This window comes from Antedon mediterranea, chromosome 7 (genome assembly GCF_964355755.1).
Source record: "Antedon mediterranea chromosome 7, ecAntMedi1.1, whole genome shotgun sequence".
Classification (NCBI taxonomy): domain Eukaryota; kingdom Metazoa; phylum Echinodermata; class Crinoidea; order Comatulida; family Antedonidae; genus Antedon; species Antedon mediterranea.
The window spans coordinates 15,583,746-15,597,835 of NC_092676.1; the positions used below are offsets into that span (position 1 = coordinate 15,583,746).

A 14,090-nucleotide genomic window follows, 5' to 3' on the forward strand; every position below is an offset into this window, starting at 1 on the left:
AACTACTTGTCCAAAAAACTTCATTTTTTAACAAGAGCCAAGAGTTATAATTTGTGATTTGTAATTTTAAAACATAATTTGATTTAATGTGCACGTTTTTTGATGCGAGTAGTTTAAAAAACCTATTTCTTTTCAAATTCACTCGTTTGATTTTCGCGTTGCTGTTCTATTGTTAGTCAACTGAAGCTATTGTTAATTGAAAGGCTTGTTACATAACCATTACACCAAACTCGCATACACATGCTTGTAGTGAAATTAGCCTAAATCACAAACAGCATTAAGACACACACAAATATATATATTTTTTTTTACCGGAGAAATCTTATGTAGGAGAATTTTACAGTAGGCGGAGGTATGCACTCTCGGAGTGGCTTTCTAGTTATTACTGTATTTGGTTGATTTAACAAGTCATTTTAAAACTTTTCAACAACAAAAAATGGCCAATCAATGTGAAGAAAATGTCCATGTTTTTCATTTTAGCTGTAAACACCATATTGTATTTTAATTATATAGTATGCATAAACTGTGCAATAATTTTCCATCCAAGCCCTCTGACTTTGATTAGGTGTTTTTTTAGTTCGTCCATTTGAACATGTCTGCCAAGCCTGTGTTTACAGGGTCTAGGATGAGGCTTTATACAACTGTCACTCTCTGTTAATTTACTGTCACTTTCGTCTACCATCCTGATGCGAAAACTTGCTAATGCAATAAATAAAATAAACTCTGAAACAACAAGTGCTTGTACACGATCTTATTTTTTATTACAATTTTAATAACAGTTTAATACCATCATCTATGCGACAAGAACGCAACACCCGCCGACCTTCTTGATTTTTTCCTCTGCAATTCTGCTGAAGAACTTTGCTTTTACAATCACTGGTTGCTTTGGTAGAACACCTTTTCCTAAAACTTTGTAATATCCCTGAAAGGAAAAATAAAACCATATAAATAAAATATAGCTGACTTTCACTGAATCACACATTGCATTTCAGCCCTCAGTTAATACTCCCCAACATAGCGGTTTAATACGACGGATTACAGGGTTTTCAACAGCATGTCAGAAGTGCCAGTCGGTGGATAACATATTTAACAAAGTTTTTTTTATTAATGACTATAAAATGGAGCCAGTCAGGAATCCCAGATGAGGGAGCGCAGTGGGTGACCAGTATAAACAGTTTTTCTTTATAATTTGCTTGTATTTATCTGTAGTTAATTACAATTGTACTATACACATTTTTACTTACAGCTCTGATTACATCAATGACTGGGGCTTTGTCTGTATTCTTTGCTCCGTTTGTTCTTGTCTGTTCACTTACTAGAGACCAGATCTTATCCAAGTTGATGGCAGGTCTGTGATACTTATTCTTTGTAAGATGAAAGTGCCTCATTCCTACTTTACCAAAATAACCTGGATGGCTGAAGAAACAAACACAATAATAGTCAGACATTATTCAATCTAATTGTATGTGTTATTACGAAAATGAATGTATCTGGATCAAATCAAAAGTATTTCTTAAAAATACATGTGTCATGCTTACGACAAGTCATAATTTACATACTTCACACGCTGTGCTTATGACGATCGATCAATCCATAGAGGGCACTCGACACTTGATTTAAATAACTAATAGATTATAAAATCCCATTGCTGTAAACGAGCCGAATGTCTGGATGGTGCCATGCTAGACTCTGATCGATCAATGTCCATCACTACCACATTTTCTCCATTAATTTACCTTTGCCTTTATTGAATGGCTTTAATCTCAAGTTCTACAGATACAGTATACAGTATATTAGCGCAAGTTATAGGACACCACCTATACTAAATAACCTGTGTAAGCGAACCGATATGGTCCCACATTATCACCTCTGTTATAGGACACCGCCTATACTAAATAACCTGTGTAAGCGAACCGATATGGTCCCACATTATCACCTCTGTCGTTTGTTTATCGGATTTGAATGTGTGTATTCGGACCGCAAAAAGACGTCGACTTAGACGAATAAAAATTACACAACGCGAATTCGACTTAGGCGTAGTCGACTGTACTAAGTTTCAAACTGCGCAAAGCATTTTTCAGTATTATTTGATAAAACCAAAGCTCAATAATCTTACTTACTTTAAGTTACAATATCCTCTAGTAGGTAGACCTAGGCCTACATTATTAGTAATAATGCAAGTAATGATAATTATATATTAATAATAACTTAAAGTTAACAGAATAAAATGAAGCTGGTGTTATTTTTAGTAGAGTTGTCTGTTGGGTAGCTTTGGCTAGGCCTGCTAGCTAGGGAGATCCCTAGCTAGTAGCATAGCTACCATCGATAATAATAGTAATACTTAGGCCCCTACTACTCTAACCTAAAGGTAAGCTAGGGAAGGGTTCCAGGACGATTTGGCCTGGGACTATTCGGGCCGAAACGTCTCACTTTAGACCAAATTCATATTCATTTTTTGGGTATTTATCAATTGAATTGATTGATTGATATTGACAATGTTGATATAATAATTAATATATATAATAAATTACTAAAAAAACGTAATTTTATATTCAATTTATTACTCCGAAAACCTTGTTTATTTCGTGCATTCGCCAAGTGGCCAACAGAGGGTGTAACTTGTTTACATCGTTTGTGTGACTAAAAATGATCATTTTTGACAATGTTTTCAAAATGTTTGCTTTATTGCATCTTTATCCCTAGTAGTACTACCCCATACATAGTCTCTCTGAAACTAAAGTTTTGGGAAAAAGCTTATTTTATGCTTATAAAATGCAATGCATATCAAAGCCGATAAATTTAAGTGTGCCGAATCGTCTCAGGGCCGAATCGTCCCGGACCGAATCGTCTCAGGGCCGAATCGTCCCGTTACCCTAGCTAAGCTAGGGAAGGCATGTATTGTACTTGTTGTAGGGCTATAGCCGGCGCTACTGCAGTTTCGCACCACACTGTTAAATCTTCGATTTATCGCTTCATTTTTTTCTCACACCCACATCATACAATTTTGGGCCATTATGTAACATGTTTCCATGATTTAGCCACCGTTATATTTACCTTTATCACAATAAAAAATGCCTTTCAAAACAGCTCCATTTCCGCGAATACCTCGATCGAACTGTGGCCATTTTAGAATCAGAAAATTGCCAGAAATCAATGTATGTTTTATTTTCTGTTTTTATTTTTAAACTGCAAAGAGTGGTTTTTATAAAGAACCAGCTAGCTGTACATATCAAAACGGCGACAATATGAGTCTGTACATAAAACATTGATAGGACCTATTAATATGATTAATAATACTAATATTAATAATGAAATATTAATTAAACCTCTCTTTCGCCAGCTGAAAATATTTCTTGCCTTTCAAAACTAAATAGGCCTAGGCCTATATATGTGTAATCGGATTTTATAACACTGGCCTCTATAGTTTCTACATTTTTTGGGGAAAATGAAGCATACATTCTGGCAATAACATTTCGCAGTGTGTTGACATCGAGTTCAGTATTGTTTAAAATGTTTTTGAAAAAATTACTTCGTAAAGTGGTCGAATCGTATAAACATGTTACATAATATTATGTTTGTTGTAAGTGTGAAAAAGAAAAATTTAGGTGAGAAATCGAAGATATAACGGTGTGGTGGGAAACTGCAGTAGCGCACTATAGCCTACTATGCCTAGCTCTACTAGCTAGGCCTAGCTAGGTAGGGCCTGGCCCTAGTAGCTAGCTAGGCCAAACTTACTATTTATCAAACATAATCCTGTGGTGATGTTGACCACCGGCGTTACCACGACCACCAGGATGCTTTCGATGTTTACCGATACGTCCATGCCCATGGCTCACATGGCCTCGTAATTTTCGGGTCTTCTTTAGTTTGGTGGTCTAACAAATAAAGTGTTTTCACATACAAGTAAACAGTAACATTAACAGTTTATATTTCGATGGTCATATTACTTATATTTTGAAAAATACTATGCTATATATGTTAAATTATACCAGATGTATAATATTTCAAAAAGATATTTTCCATTTAGTTGTATATTTGTGGGATTTTACTCGATTTTGTTAACCTAATTTGAAACAACATACCATTTTGCAATTTTGCCGAAATGAAAAGGTCAGCCGAGTTAACGCAAAGGTCAAATTACATACATTTTTTTACAATCAATAGTAAGTTTTTACCACTCGATAGAAAACACAAACCAAACTAAAAATAATGTTTTATTTATATCATATATTTTTCAAATTATTTTTTGTATTAATTATTTGTATACAGCATTATCATTTTAATACTTTTTTTCAATCAAAAAGCCTGAAATTTTAAAAATGGTGGTGGCCGCCTCTGCTGGATGTCGAGCAACTTTACGCGGTAGAAAATAGACGTAAAGTATTTTGTTTACGTTTTTGTTTGTTTATTTATCATGTAAATATTATATTCATATGAATACTTAGATTGGATTTGTTGAAAATGGATCATGTGAGCATTCCTTCGTGTCCAATTTGTAAGCAAGAGTTGGCATCAAGGCAACCAAAGTTGATGCCATGTCTTCATACAGTCTGCAAGACCTGCATTCTAGTGATTCCAGATACCTCGAGTAAGTAACTGTTTGTTTGTGAGACCGGGCATACATAAAACCAAGGGCCTAGCCTAGGTCTAGTCTGTCAATCACCATAATGATCCTCTACGTTAAATAGAACTCTGTACTGAGTCTAGCTAGGTCTACGTAATTAAGCTAGGCCTAGGGCTAGGCTATGGCATGCCTAGTTAGTAGATTAGCTAGATAGTAGTGAGCAATTATTAATAATTCAACACAACAGCATTTACTATTAGTATTAAAATATTTTTTTCATTATTGAATTGTTTTGTGTGTGTACTATACTAGATAGATAGGGCCTAGGCCTACTATCTGTATTATTTATTTATAAGTCTTATATTCAAGTTTCTTTTTCTAACCTAGGCCTAGGCTTAATCATTCCATTTAGTTTGTTTATTTACATTTGATTTGTAAATTTTCTTGTTGTTTCTTCAGCATCAAGGTGTCCTGTTTGCAACCAAGAATGCCGTAATTCCACTGACATCATTGATGATTACTTTATCATTTCTGCTGCTATTAAGTCTGAAACAAATAAAGAGACATTATGTACAAGTTGTGAAGACAGTGCTGAAGCTACATCATATTGTCAAGATTGTCAGGAATGGCTTTGTGATGCGTGCGTCCAGGCCCATTTCCGAGTACGTGTCACCAAGGACCATATCATCAGTCGGAAAACAGATGCAGAAAGAGCGCTAGCTCGTGTTGGCGACAAACCATTGTTTTGTCCTAATCATAAACAAGAACAACTACAACTTTATTGTGAGACATGTGACAGGTTAACTTGCCGGGACTGCCAGCTTTTGTATCATAAAGAACACAAGTATGGATAGTCAGATATTATAGTTTATGGTTACTTTAATGTGATATTTTAAAATGATTTACTTTATTTCTAAGTGTGTTTTAAATAACTTTATTATACTGCCTATCCTATTTTGTTTTCAGTCTTGCTTTCTCATTTTTGTACTGAATGATATCCTATTAACTAATTAATTTGCATATGTTTATTTTCTAGATATCAATTTGTAAGCGAGGCATCTGCACGTCATAAGTCATCTTTAAAAGTGCTCGTAAATAAATTAGGAGAGAAACAGCAGACAATCACAAAAACAAAAGACACTATTAACGTGAAGGTTAATGAAGTGAATAAAAAACAAGAGCACACAGTCCGGAATATCCAAAACCTGACATCAAAAATTGTACTCGAAATTAATGAAAGTGCACGCCGGTCTATTGCTGAATTATCAACACAGTGCGACAAAAAACGAAGCATGTTGTCATTGCAAATGCAGGAGGCTGTCAAACTAGAGAAAATATTGCAACATTGTCTTAAATTTACATCGCAAGCTGTTCAGTCTTCCAGTAATATTGCACTTTTACAAACTAAGAAACAGATAATCAAACAATTGATTCTTGTGTTAAGGACTGGATGTACAAGACTACCAGTTACTGGTTTAGATATTAATTACCTGTTTAATTTGACCAGTCAGTCATTATCCCAAATTAGGAATTTTGGTACATTAGTAGTGAAAGAACAACCACTTGATACTAACCACCAGTCTTCAACAGCACCAAACCCTCATCTTAAAGCGCAACCAAATTTTTCTCTTGCAATGGGACACAATCGTGGTTCTTATCCGATGCAGGCAGTGGCTCCAATCCATCTACAACGTACAACAGTTACAACATTACCGCAAACATCGCAAGCTATACAAATGTTATCTCAAACGAAAAACCATACAAATGCCCGATTTGCTGGAATTCATAATAGTAATCTAGTACACAATCCTCTCTATAGAGAGCGGGTTGACAATCTAATACCTAAAGAAAGATTGAATATGATGTCGCATGTAGCACCGGTACAAAGTACAAATAATAGTTCACCAGGTGCCCGCAATTCCTCTGCATCAGCAAGTCCGAATGCACCATTGATAGAACCCAAGAAAGAGCCTACATCGCCAGTGCAAAATCCACCGGCTACCTCTCCTTTTGTTGTTGACAAACCTGATGGTCAGGCTTTGCCTAGAGAAAATCAAGCAAAGTAAATGGCTGTTTGTTTAACTTTGAACATTTGTTTGTACACTGAAAAGCTTCCATCATTATGTTTTATTTACAGTAATACTAATATGTTTAGAGAAATCATTTTTATGTTTCATTTAACATTACCAATTTTAATAAAATATTGTTCTATATTTGTAGGAATTCTGAGAATTCAAGTGACAGTGGGGTAACCTTTGCTCCAATTCGCATTGAGAATGTTGTCAGTCTTCAAGTAAAAGGGGAAGTAAAAAGTGAAGAGACATCATCTTGTGCTATGATGGCTAAAACAGGTAGCCAACCACCACCACCATCTTCAAATGATTTACCAAGTACCAGTTCTATTGACATTCAAGGACCATCATTTAGTATTGATAACACTGTAGATGTAAGTCAGTTTTACAATTTATTATAATTAAATTAAAAACAAACAATTAATTTCAGATGTATTTGACAACTTTTATTTGTAACATTACTAATTTATAGGTTCTTTAAAGTGCACATGATTATTTTTGTGTACAGTGGACCTATGGTTTATAGTAAGTCATATTTGTTCTACCTCCAAATCCATGGAACGAGTGAGCTTCGAACCCACTATATATTACACTTCCACTGTCTTATCACCACGGTCAATCACTCTGCAGCACAATTGTGAAATAAATTTAATTCAGAAATGAATAATGGCCATGACAACAATAATATTAGATAAGTATGTACTGAACATAAAATAATTATTTTTATTTTCTGTAGTCAATTTTTACAACTAAACCAACTTTTGAAGCACCTACTAAAACAGTACCGCAAAAAGTAGGCCTTTCATCTAGTCAAGATAGTAATGATCCTAATGAAGATTGGTGTGCTGTGTGTAAAAATGGAGGAGACCTACTATGCTGTGATAGCTGCCCTCGTGTTTTTCATCTTAATTGTCATATTCCGACGCTTCCAGACACACCAAGGTAAAAATATTCACATTTTCATTCTATATACAATACAACGGGGTGAATCTGATGGAAACATGCTGAAATGTGTATTTATTTCTGTCTACACTCAAAAAGTTTAAATCATCCAATACATCATTTCTCACATTTACATTTACTGTACAGCATGATTATATACGTTTAATCTGTCAACTTTATAAACTGTGTAGATTAGATACAGTACAGTACCTCTAATCTAATTTACTGTAAAATACCTAATTTTATTGAACTATAAAGATATCAACTTGGTTTGTCGTTAAATAATAATACTGTGCTTGTAGATAACAACAATTTTATAACCTTTTTAGATTTTCACTTGGTTTTATTCAATTCATTGTCATTATTTATTTCATAAAATATAGCCTTTTAACATTTCGTTTTATAGTGACGCATTTGAATGTACTCTATGTAAAAACTTTGAAGACGATGATGAAACTGAGACAATAAATGGTTCGCAAAAGCGAAAAGTTCCAGATAAATTATCGCAAAAGTACCAAGCAGTAAGCTATATTATTGTTTATTATTTCTTTATAGTTTTTATTTTTTCAATTCTATGTTTTGATTTACAATATGAAATTGTCAAAAAATACACATATTATTTCATTTCTTCAGTTCATTTAAATGTTAATATTGTATTTTAAATCCACCAATGTATGTTTCAGGATGTTTTCAGACTTAATGGAAACTACTTTGTACATTAATTACATAGGCGTGGTTCTTCTATACAGTATAAAAATATAACAATAACATTATTTCAACATTAATTATCATCATTATGTATATTTAGAATTCTTCTGCTGTACTTAAATTACAACACAATGTTAATTAAACAAAGCCTCTTTTCCACCTAACATGGTAAGTGTGAAGTGAGTCAAATAAAAGAATACTTGGCCTATTTAATGGATAGCTGTTATATAATATTGTTGTTTCATTATTCATTCTAGGCGTGTGAACGTATTTTGCTTGAACTGTTTTGTCACCCATCAAGTTACCCATTTCATGAACCGGTTGATAGAACTGTAAGTGTTACAGGGTTTTATACAACAGTTTTAACATTTACACAGTGACTGCATATACTTCTAGTTTGATTAAATATTATTTAGTATACAAATAATGAATGTTTATGAGTGCAATGGTACAAATAATGGCACGAGGTGAATGATGAAAGGTTATATCAACGAGGCAAAGCCGAGTTGATATAACCTTTCATCATTCACCAAGTGCCATTATTTGTACCATTACTTGTACCATTACACGAATACAAAACATTCATTATTTGTTTTATATAACATCTAAATAACAAACAAAAATGTTTCAAAAAGTACTATTTAACGATCGTTGAATAGTGCGTACTATTGCACGCCATGTGACCCACATTCGTCCAATCAAATGACAGGAATTTATATAGGTGTTATATAAATAGGAATATTCACTTTCTATATGTACAATGATTTTGAGCATGTATTAGTACTTTTAAATCATTTCTTCTGTTTTAAATTTGAATTATATTATGGAAAACTGATTGATTGATTAATTTTGTTTAGGTTCCTAACTATTACAAAGTAATAAGTAAACCAATGGAGTTGGTGACAATTAAAGAGAAGTTAAAGCCAACATCAGGTGAACAATATGAAACATTAGATGACTTTGTAGAAGATGTCAAGTTAATGTTTAGTAATTGTTTACTGTTTAACGGTGTAAGTACCTCATTCATTCATATTTGTCACTTTTCATGCTGCTGCTCTAGCCCGCTACGTCACACGAGATGACTCATTCATTAGATGAAATCAAGCAGCTTTATAGTACTACACTTTGACATTTTTGTTAAAATGGAAACTCCACTATAATTTATTGGTACCACCTGTTGAATCCAAAAACGGCTGAGAAAAGAGTCTAACGACAAATCCCAAAGCATTCTGGTATTTATGAGTCCCATGATATAATTCGCTGTCAGATAATCATTGAATTATTATCAAAACAGTCCATTGAAGTTTTTGTTTATAATAGGATACTTGAAGTATCTAGGCGTGATGAAGTGACCCCCAGACTTGACCTTAGCAATAACAATAAGCGAGCAGCGTTTTTTGTAAGAAATATTCTTGTTTATGGATGTCTTTGTGCATGTGGGCTTGTCAGCTATGTTAAGTCTTTTAAAGCTTTCCACCCAGAAACTAATAACTATATATTCTTTAATTATATTAATAATTTAGGTGTATATAACATATTATAATAAAGCCAGGGGCGTTTATTTTAATAATATGGTACCAATAGTGAATATTTTATGAGTTGAATTTGTAGAATATTTCCAGAGTTAAAAAAAGATTGACTGTTTAATGAAGTAGAGCGGAGTTAAATAGGAAAAAATAGGAGGATGGCAATGAAGGAAATATTCTCTCTGTTCAATGAAATATACCACGCCTACTATTCTAAATCAAACTTTTAAAAAATAAGGGTGGGGAGTAGAACAGTTATAGATAGTTCACGCTGATCAGTCAATAACCTGTTATTTTTACGTTCAATAGTACAGTTCATTAAACTGACATGTAATTAACCAATCAAATTGTAAAGATACACTCAAGTCACTTGTCACAAAATACATAAACCTTGTCATTTTAAGCATTTTAAAACTACTGTCATTAATTACAGGAAACATCAGATATTGGTCGTGTTGCTAGAAATATTGAACGTTTCTTTTTGAAACAGCTGAAGAAATTTTTTCCGGATTATACAGATGATATGTCAAGCAATTACCAGGAAGACCGCTTCAACAAACGCAAACGGCGTCCTCAAGATATTTTACACATCAAATAGGCTTAGCCTTTCAACATTTCATGATATAATTAATTAATAGTAGCAATGTTTAAATAAGTGAAAAATGAATTAAGTTTATTGAAAATAAATTACTATAATTTTAAATGGTTAATCTTTTAAGTCTTCTAACAGGGTAAATTATGGAGTGATCAATTTCACTAGAATTGCATTAACATCAATTTCTTACCAGTGAGCAAAGTAATATACAAACGAAATGGAGAATTGTGAAACCTGCTCTCCCAGGCTATTGAAAGTAGCTCACCACCTCTATTTCAGTTAGTGATTAGAGAACATTAAGTTTGGTTTCCACTTGAACTCAATACAACATAGGCACAATGCAAGTGAGTTGACCAATCACAAGCTACAGTTTTAATGATCCATGGTCAAATTACTGTTGTTGTGTCCAAGTGGGAACCAAGCTTTAGAGTATATTTCCAAGTATTTTGAGGGGCCATTGTAAATAAAAGTGTGTTTGTGAAGCTTTAGCCATACACTAATTTAATTGTTTTTATTCTAGAGGTTTTCTCTCTGATTTAAAAGCAAATCATTGCTATACAGTTAAAACTGTTCCTTTATTTTAAGGCAACATTTTATTTGGGAATAGTTGGAATGGCTACCAATTCATTTGCCAATTTAAATCTGAATGTATATATTTGTTAATGTGCAGTAGTGTTCAGTGTACTGTTTGGTATTCTACTTCATTTCATGTTTGTTAATATTTTTTACAATAGTTAATGTATATATCATTTATCTTCTACACAGTTCTAATTCAAATTTAATGTCTCCTTAGGATTGAAATTGAAGTTTTTTAAAATAATATTGAGTAAATGACACAATAGCTGATGTGCCGCTTAAATGTGTAATGTTATTATGTTGCTGTTAAAAAGTATTAAAATGTAGCACATTGATGAGAATCCAGCCACCTGTGCAATTTTTAAAGAATGTTATGACAAATATGATGAAACAAACATTGTTTACTTATTTAATAGAATATTTTTTTAAAGACTAAAAGTTAATACTATTTGTTACAAAATACATAGTATTCAAAGTAATACAGTCAACACTCCCAATACCGGAAACCCTTGGGCTGGACAAATATGTCTGGTTTTCGAGAAATTATTTTAGAATTTTTTCAACTCAAGAAAAGTAAGGTTTTTGGGAAGTTTGCGCTTTTTTAGAGAGTCTTGTATTGTCTGTACTGTATATTATAGTGTAATTTTTGCTGTGAATACATTTATTTCTGTAACATTATTCTTTTCCAAGGTTGCTATCAAGTCAAGTGCAATCTAATCCTGGACCAATGATGTAACACAGGAGCTTCATTTATATTGAATCACACCTTAGTATCTGAGCAACAATGTGTTTATTGCCTGAATGTAAAATGAGATATTTAACATCGATAAAATGTGAAATTTAATTACATTTACGAAGTACCAATAAACTAAATTAAATTAATTTGTTAAATGAAATTGACATTATTTATTATCACATGTTACACAGAAATTGATTGTTCATCAGTTTGAGGCCATATGTCAAATTCAAAATAAATGTTACAATAGTAAGCATCAAATCAAATATTTTCATGCTCTTATCATAATTTAACTGATTTTATTTACTAAAGGTTTGTACTGTATTAAATAGTTTGAATGGTGACTTATGTTAGCAAACAAGATGGAAGATGTTGACATATTTTTACGATAGGTACAGGTTCGCACAAGCATTCTCTTACGAGAGTTCTGCCCCTGTGTAATGTCCGTCCCGAATGTTTAATTGTATTCGGCTTAATTAAAATCATTTGAACTACAAGTAGTGTAACTAAGCATCGATTTTCTTAAACAAATAAGAAAAAATAAGAAATAAACACTTAGGATTAAACTATGAAGAATGGCATCGTTGTGTATGTTGAGTAGTTTGTACTGAATGTTACAATACAGTATTCTTTCAGTATCTCGTATTTTTACAGAACAGACTTTTACAAGAGGAAGCAAAATAATGTTTTCATATTGATTGATCACTTTATTTCAGAATAACAATATATCTATATCATAAAAATAATAATGCAAAGAAAACGAAAATTTCACTAAAATAGGATTTTCTCTCTGTTGAAAACAGATACTGCACGAAGTGCATTATAACAAGATATTCATAATTCATACCTCTTATCGCGCCGGAATTAGGAAACTGTATCACGCTTATAGTATAGAAGCTTATAGTTCTACGGCTGAACAAAATGGGTATTTGGAAAATCGGACTGGGCATGCATCATTAATTTAATGAAGAAAGAACAAAAATATAAAAAAAATCGAGCGGTGTTTTTTTGTAAGATATATGTTTTTTTTAAAACTTATGAATACACTCATAAAAAGATTGTATTCTAAAAAATGTCACTACAATGCTTTAATGAATCTAACAGCATTCTCAATGAGTTATTATATATAATTATTATATACTGTAGTATGATTACACCATAATTTGCTTTTTAATTTCTGATCTGTATACAGGGTATTTGAGCTTAAATCTAAATGTTTTTCAATCACGAACACAGAACACCATATTATTATTATAGGACACTAATTGCCCATATAGATCCAAGTATTAAACGGTAAATGTATACGTTAAAGCTAGGAAGGCCTCTGCACTAATGTTATTCTTATACAGTACCGAGGACCATGCAGGGTGCTTATCGTCAAACAAATTGGATTTCCCATACAAATAATTGTGAAAGTTCATCAATATGTTTGTGCGGCCTTCCATTCCTGAATATGCTTCCGAGTTGGAATCCCACCTTAAATTCAATTAAAAGAAATCTAATGAATTCAAAAGAGAGCAAGTAAGTCATTTTTGCCCGCAGTGAGGCCCTTCGGTTTAGAAGAAGTTTGCTTTATGCCAACTTCAAAGACCACAATGATCATGACCTTTCATTATTTTAACTTTTTAAATTCCCTGATTTTGAAGTTATGCTCAAAATGGTTTTAAACGTTTACAAATACGATTTTAAGCTATTCTGTGTACTTTGATGTTTTTATGTGAAAAAGTTTTATCGAAAAGCTCAAAATGATCTAAAAAGTTTCCAAATGCGATTTTAAGCTAATCTGTGTGCTTTGTTGTTTTTATATATGAAACAGTATTATCGAAATGCTCAAAATGGTTCGAAGGTCCGCTTCAAATGCGATTTTGATGTTTTAATGTGAAAACGTTTATGGAAATGATCAAAATGGTCTAAAACCTCTCCAAATTTGAAGCTATTTTGCGCACTTTGATATTTTAATGTGAACAAGTTTTATCGAAATGCTCAAAATGTACTAAAACGTCTCTAAATGCGATTTGAAGCTATTCTGTGCGCTTTGATATTCTTTTATAAAAAGGGTATTATCGAAATGCTCAAAATGCAATTTGAGGCTATTGTACGTTTATTGATGTTTTTGTGTGAAAAGGTTTTATCGAAATTTTCAACATGGTCTAAAACATCTTGAAATCCGATTTGAGGCTATTCAAAGCACTTTGATGTTTTTGTGTGAAACGGTTTAATCGATACAAAGTTAAATTGAAATTGTATATTTATTCCTTTACCATAAACAAATTAAATATAGAAATATTATTAAACTATCTTTCGTGAAAAAACAACGCGCTCGGCGTCCAGTAGTTGACGTGAACTGTCTATTCGGCAGTTTTTTTACTAA

At 32.6% G+C, this 14,090-nt stretch overlaps 2 protein-coding genes across 4 annotated transcripts in view; one reads left to right on the forward strand and one right to left on the reverse strand.

Moving 5' to 3' along the window:
- Positions 1–736: 736 nt before the first annotated feature.
- LOC140055259 (large ribosomal subunit protein uL15-like) overlaps positions 737–14,090 on the reverse strand; it is a 165,228-nt gene continuing 151,874 nt past the window's right edge. For 2 of the 3 annotated variants that reach the window (XM_072100546.1, XM_072100547.1), the window contains exons 2-4: positions 3,736–3,875; positions 1,245–1,416; positions 737–922 (exon numbers count right to left, since the gene is read on the reverse strand). In XM_072100546.1, the coding sequence (XP_071956647.1) occupies positions 794–922; positions 1,245–1,416; positions 3,736–3,875 (441 nt within the window). In that variant the 3' untranslated portion in view covers positions 737–793. Of the gene's footprint in view, positions 923–1,244; positions 1,417–3,735; positions 3,876–4,082; positions 4,115–14,090 lie in introns of those variants that run through there. The other variant, XM_072100545.1, reaches the window with a different exon arrangement.
- On the forward strand, positions 4,332–11,324 carry LOC140054719 (E3 ubiquitin-protein ligase TRIM33-like). The gene is made up of 9 exons (XM_072099797.1): positions 4,332–4,588; positions 5,024–5,408; positions 5,601–6,626; positions 6,785–7,010; positions 7,373–7,578; positions 7,985–8,099; positions 8,544–8,618; positions 9,144–9,296; positions 10,246–11,324. Exons 1-9 carry the CDS (start codon positions 4,462–4,464, stop codon positions 10,408–10,410), a joined length of 2,478 nt encoding a protein of 825 aa, XP_071955898.1. The 5' UTR covers positions 4,332–4,461; the 3' UTR covers positions 10,411–11,324.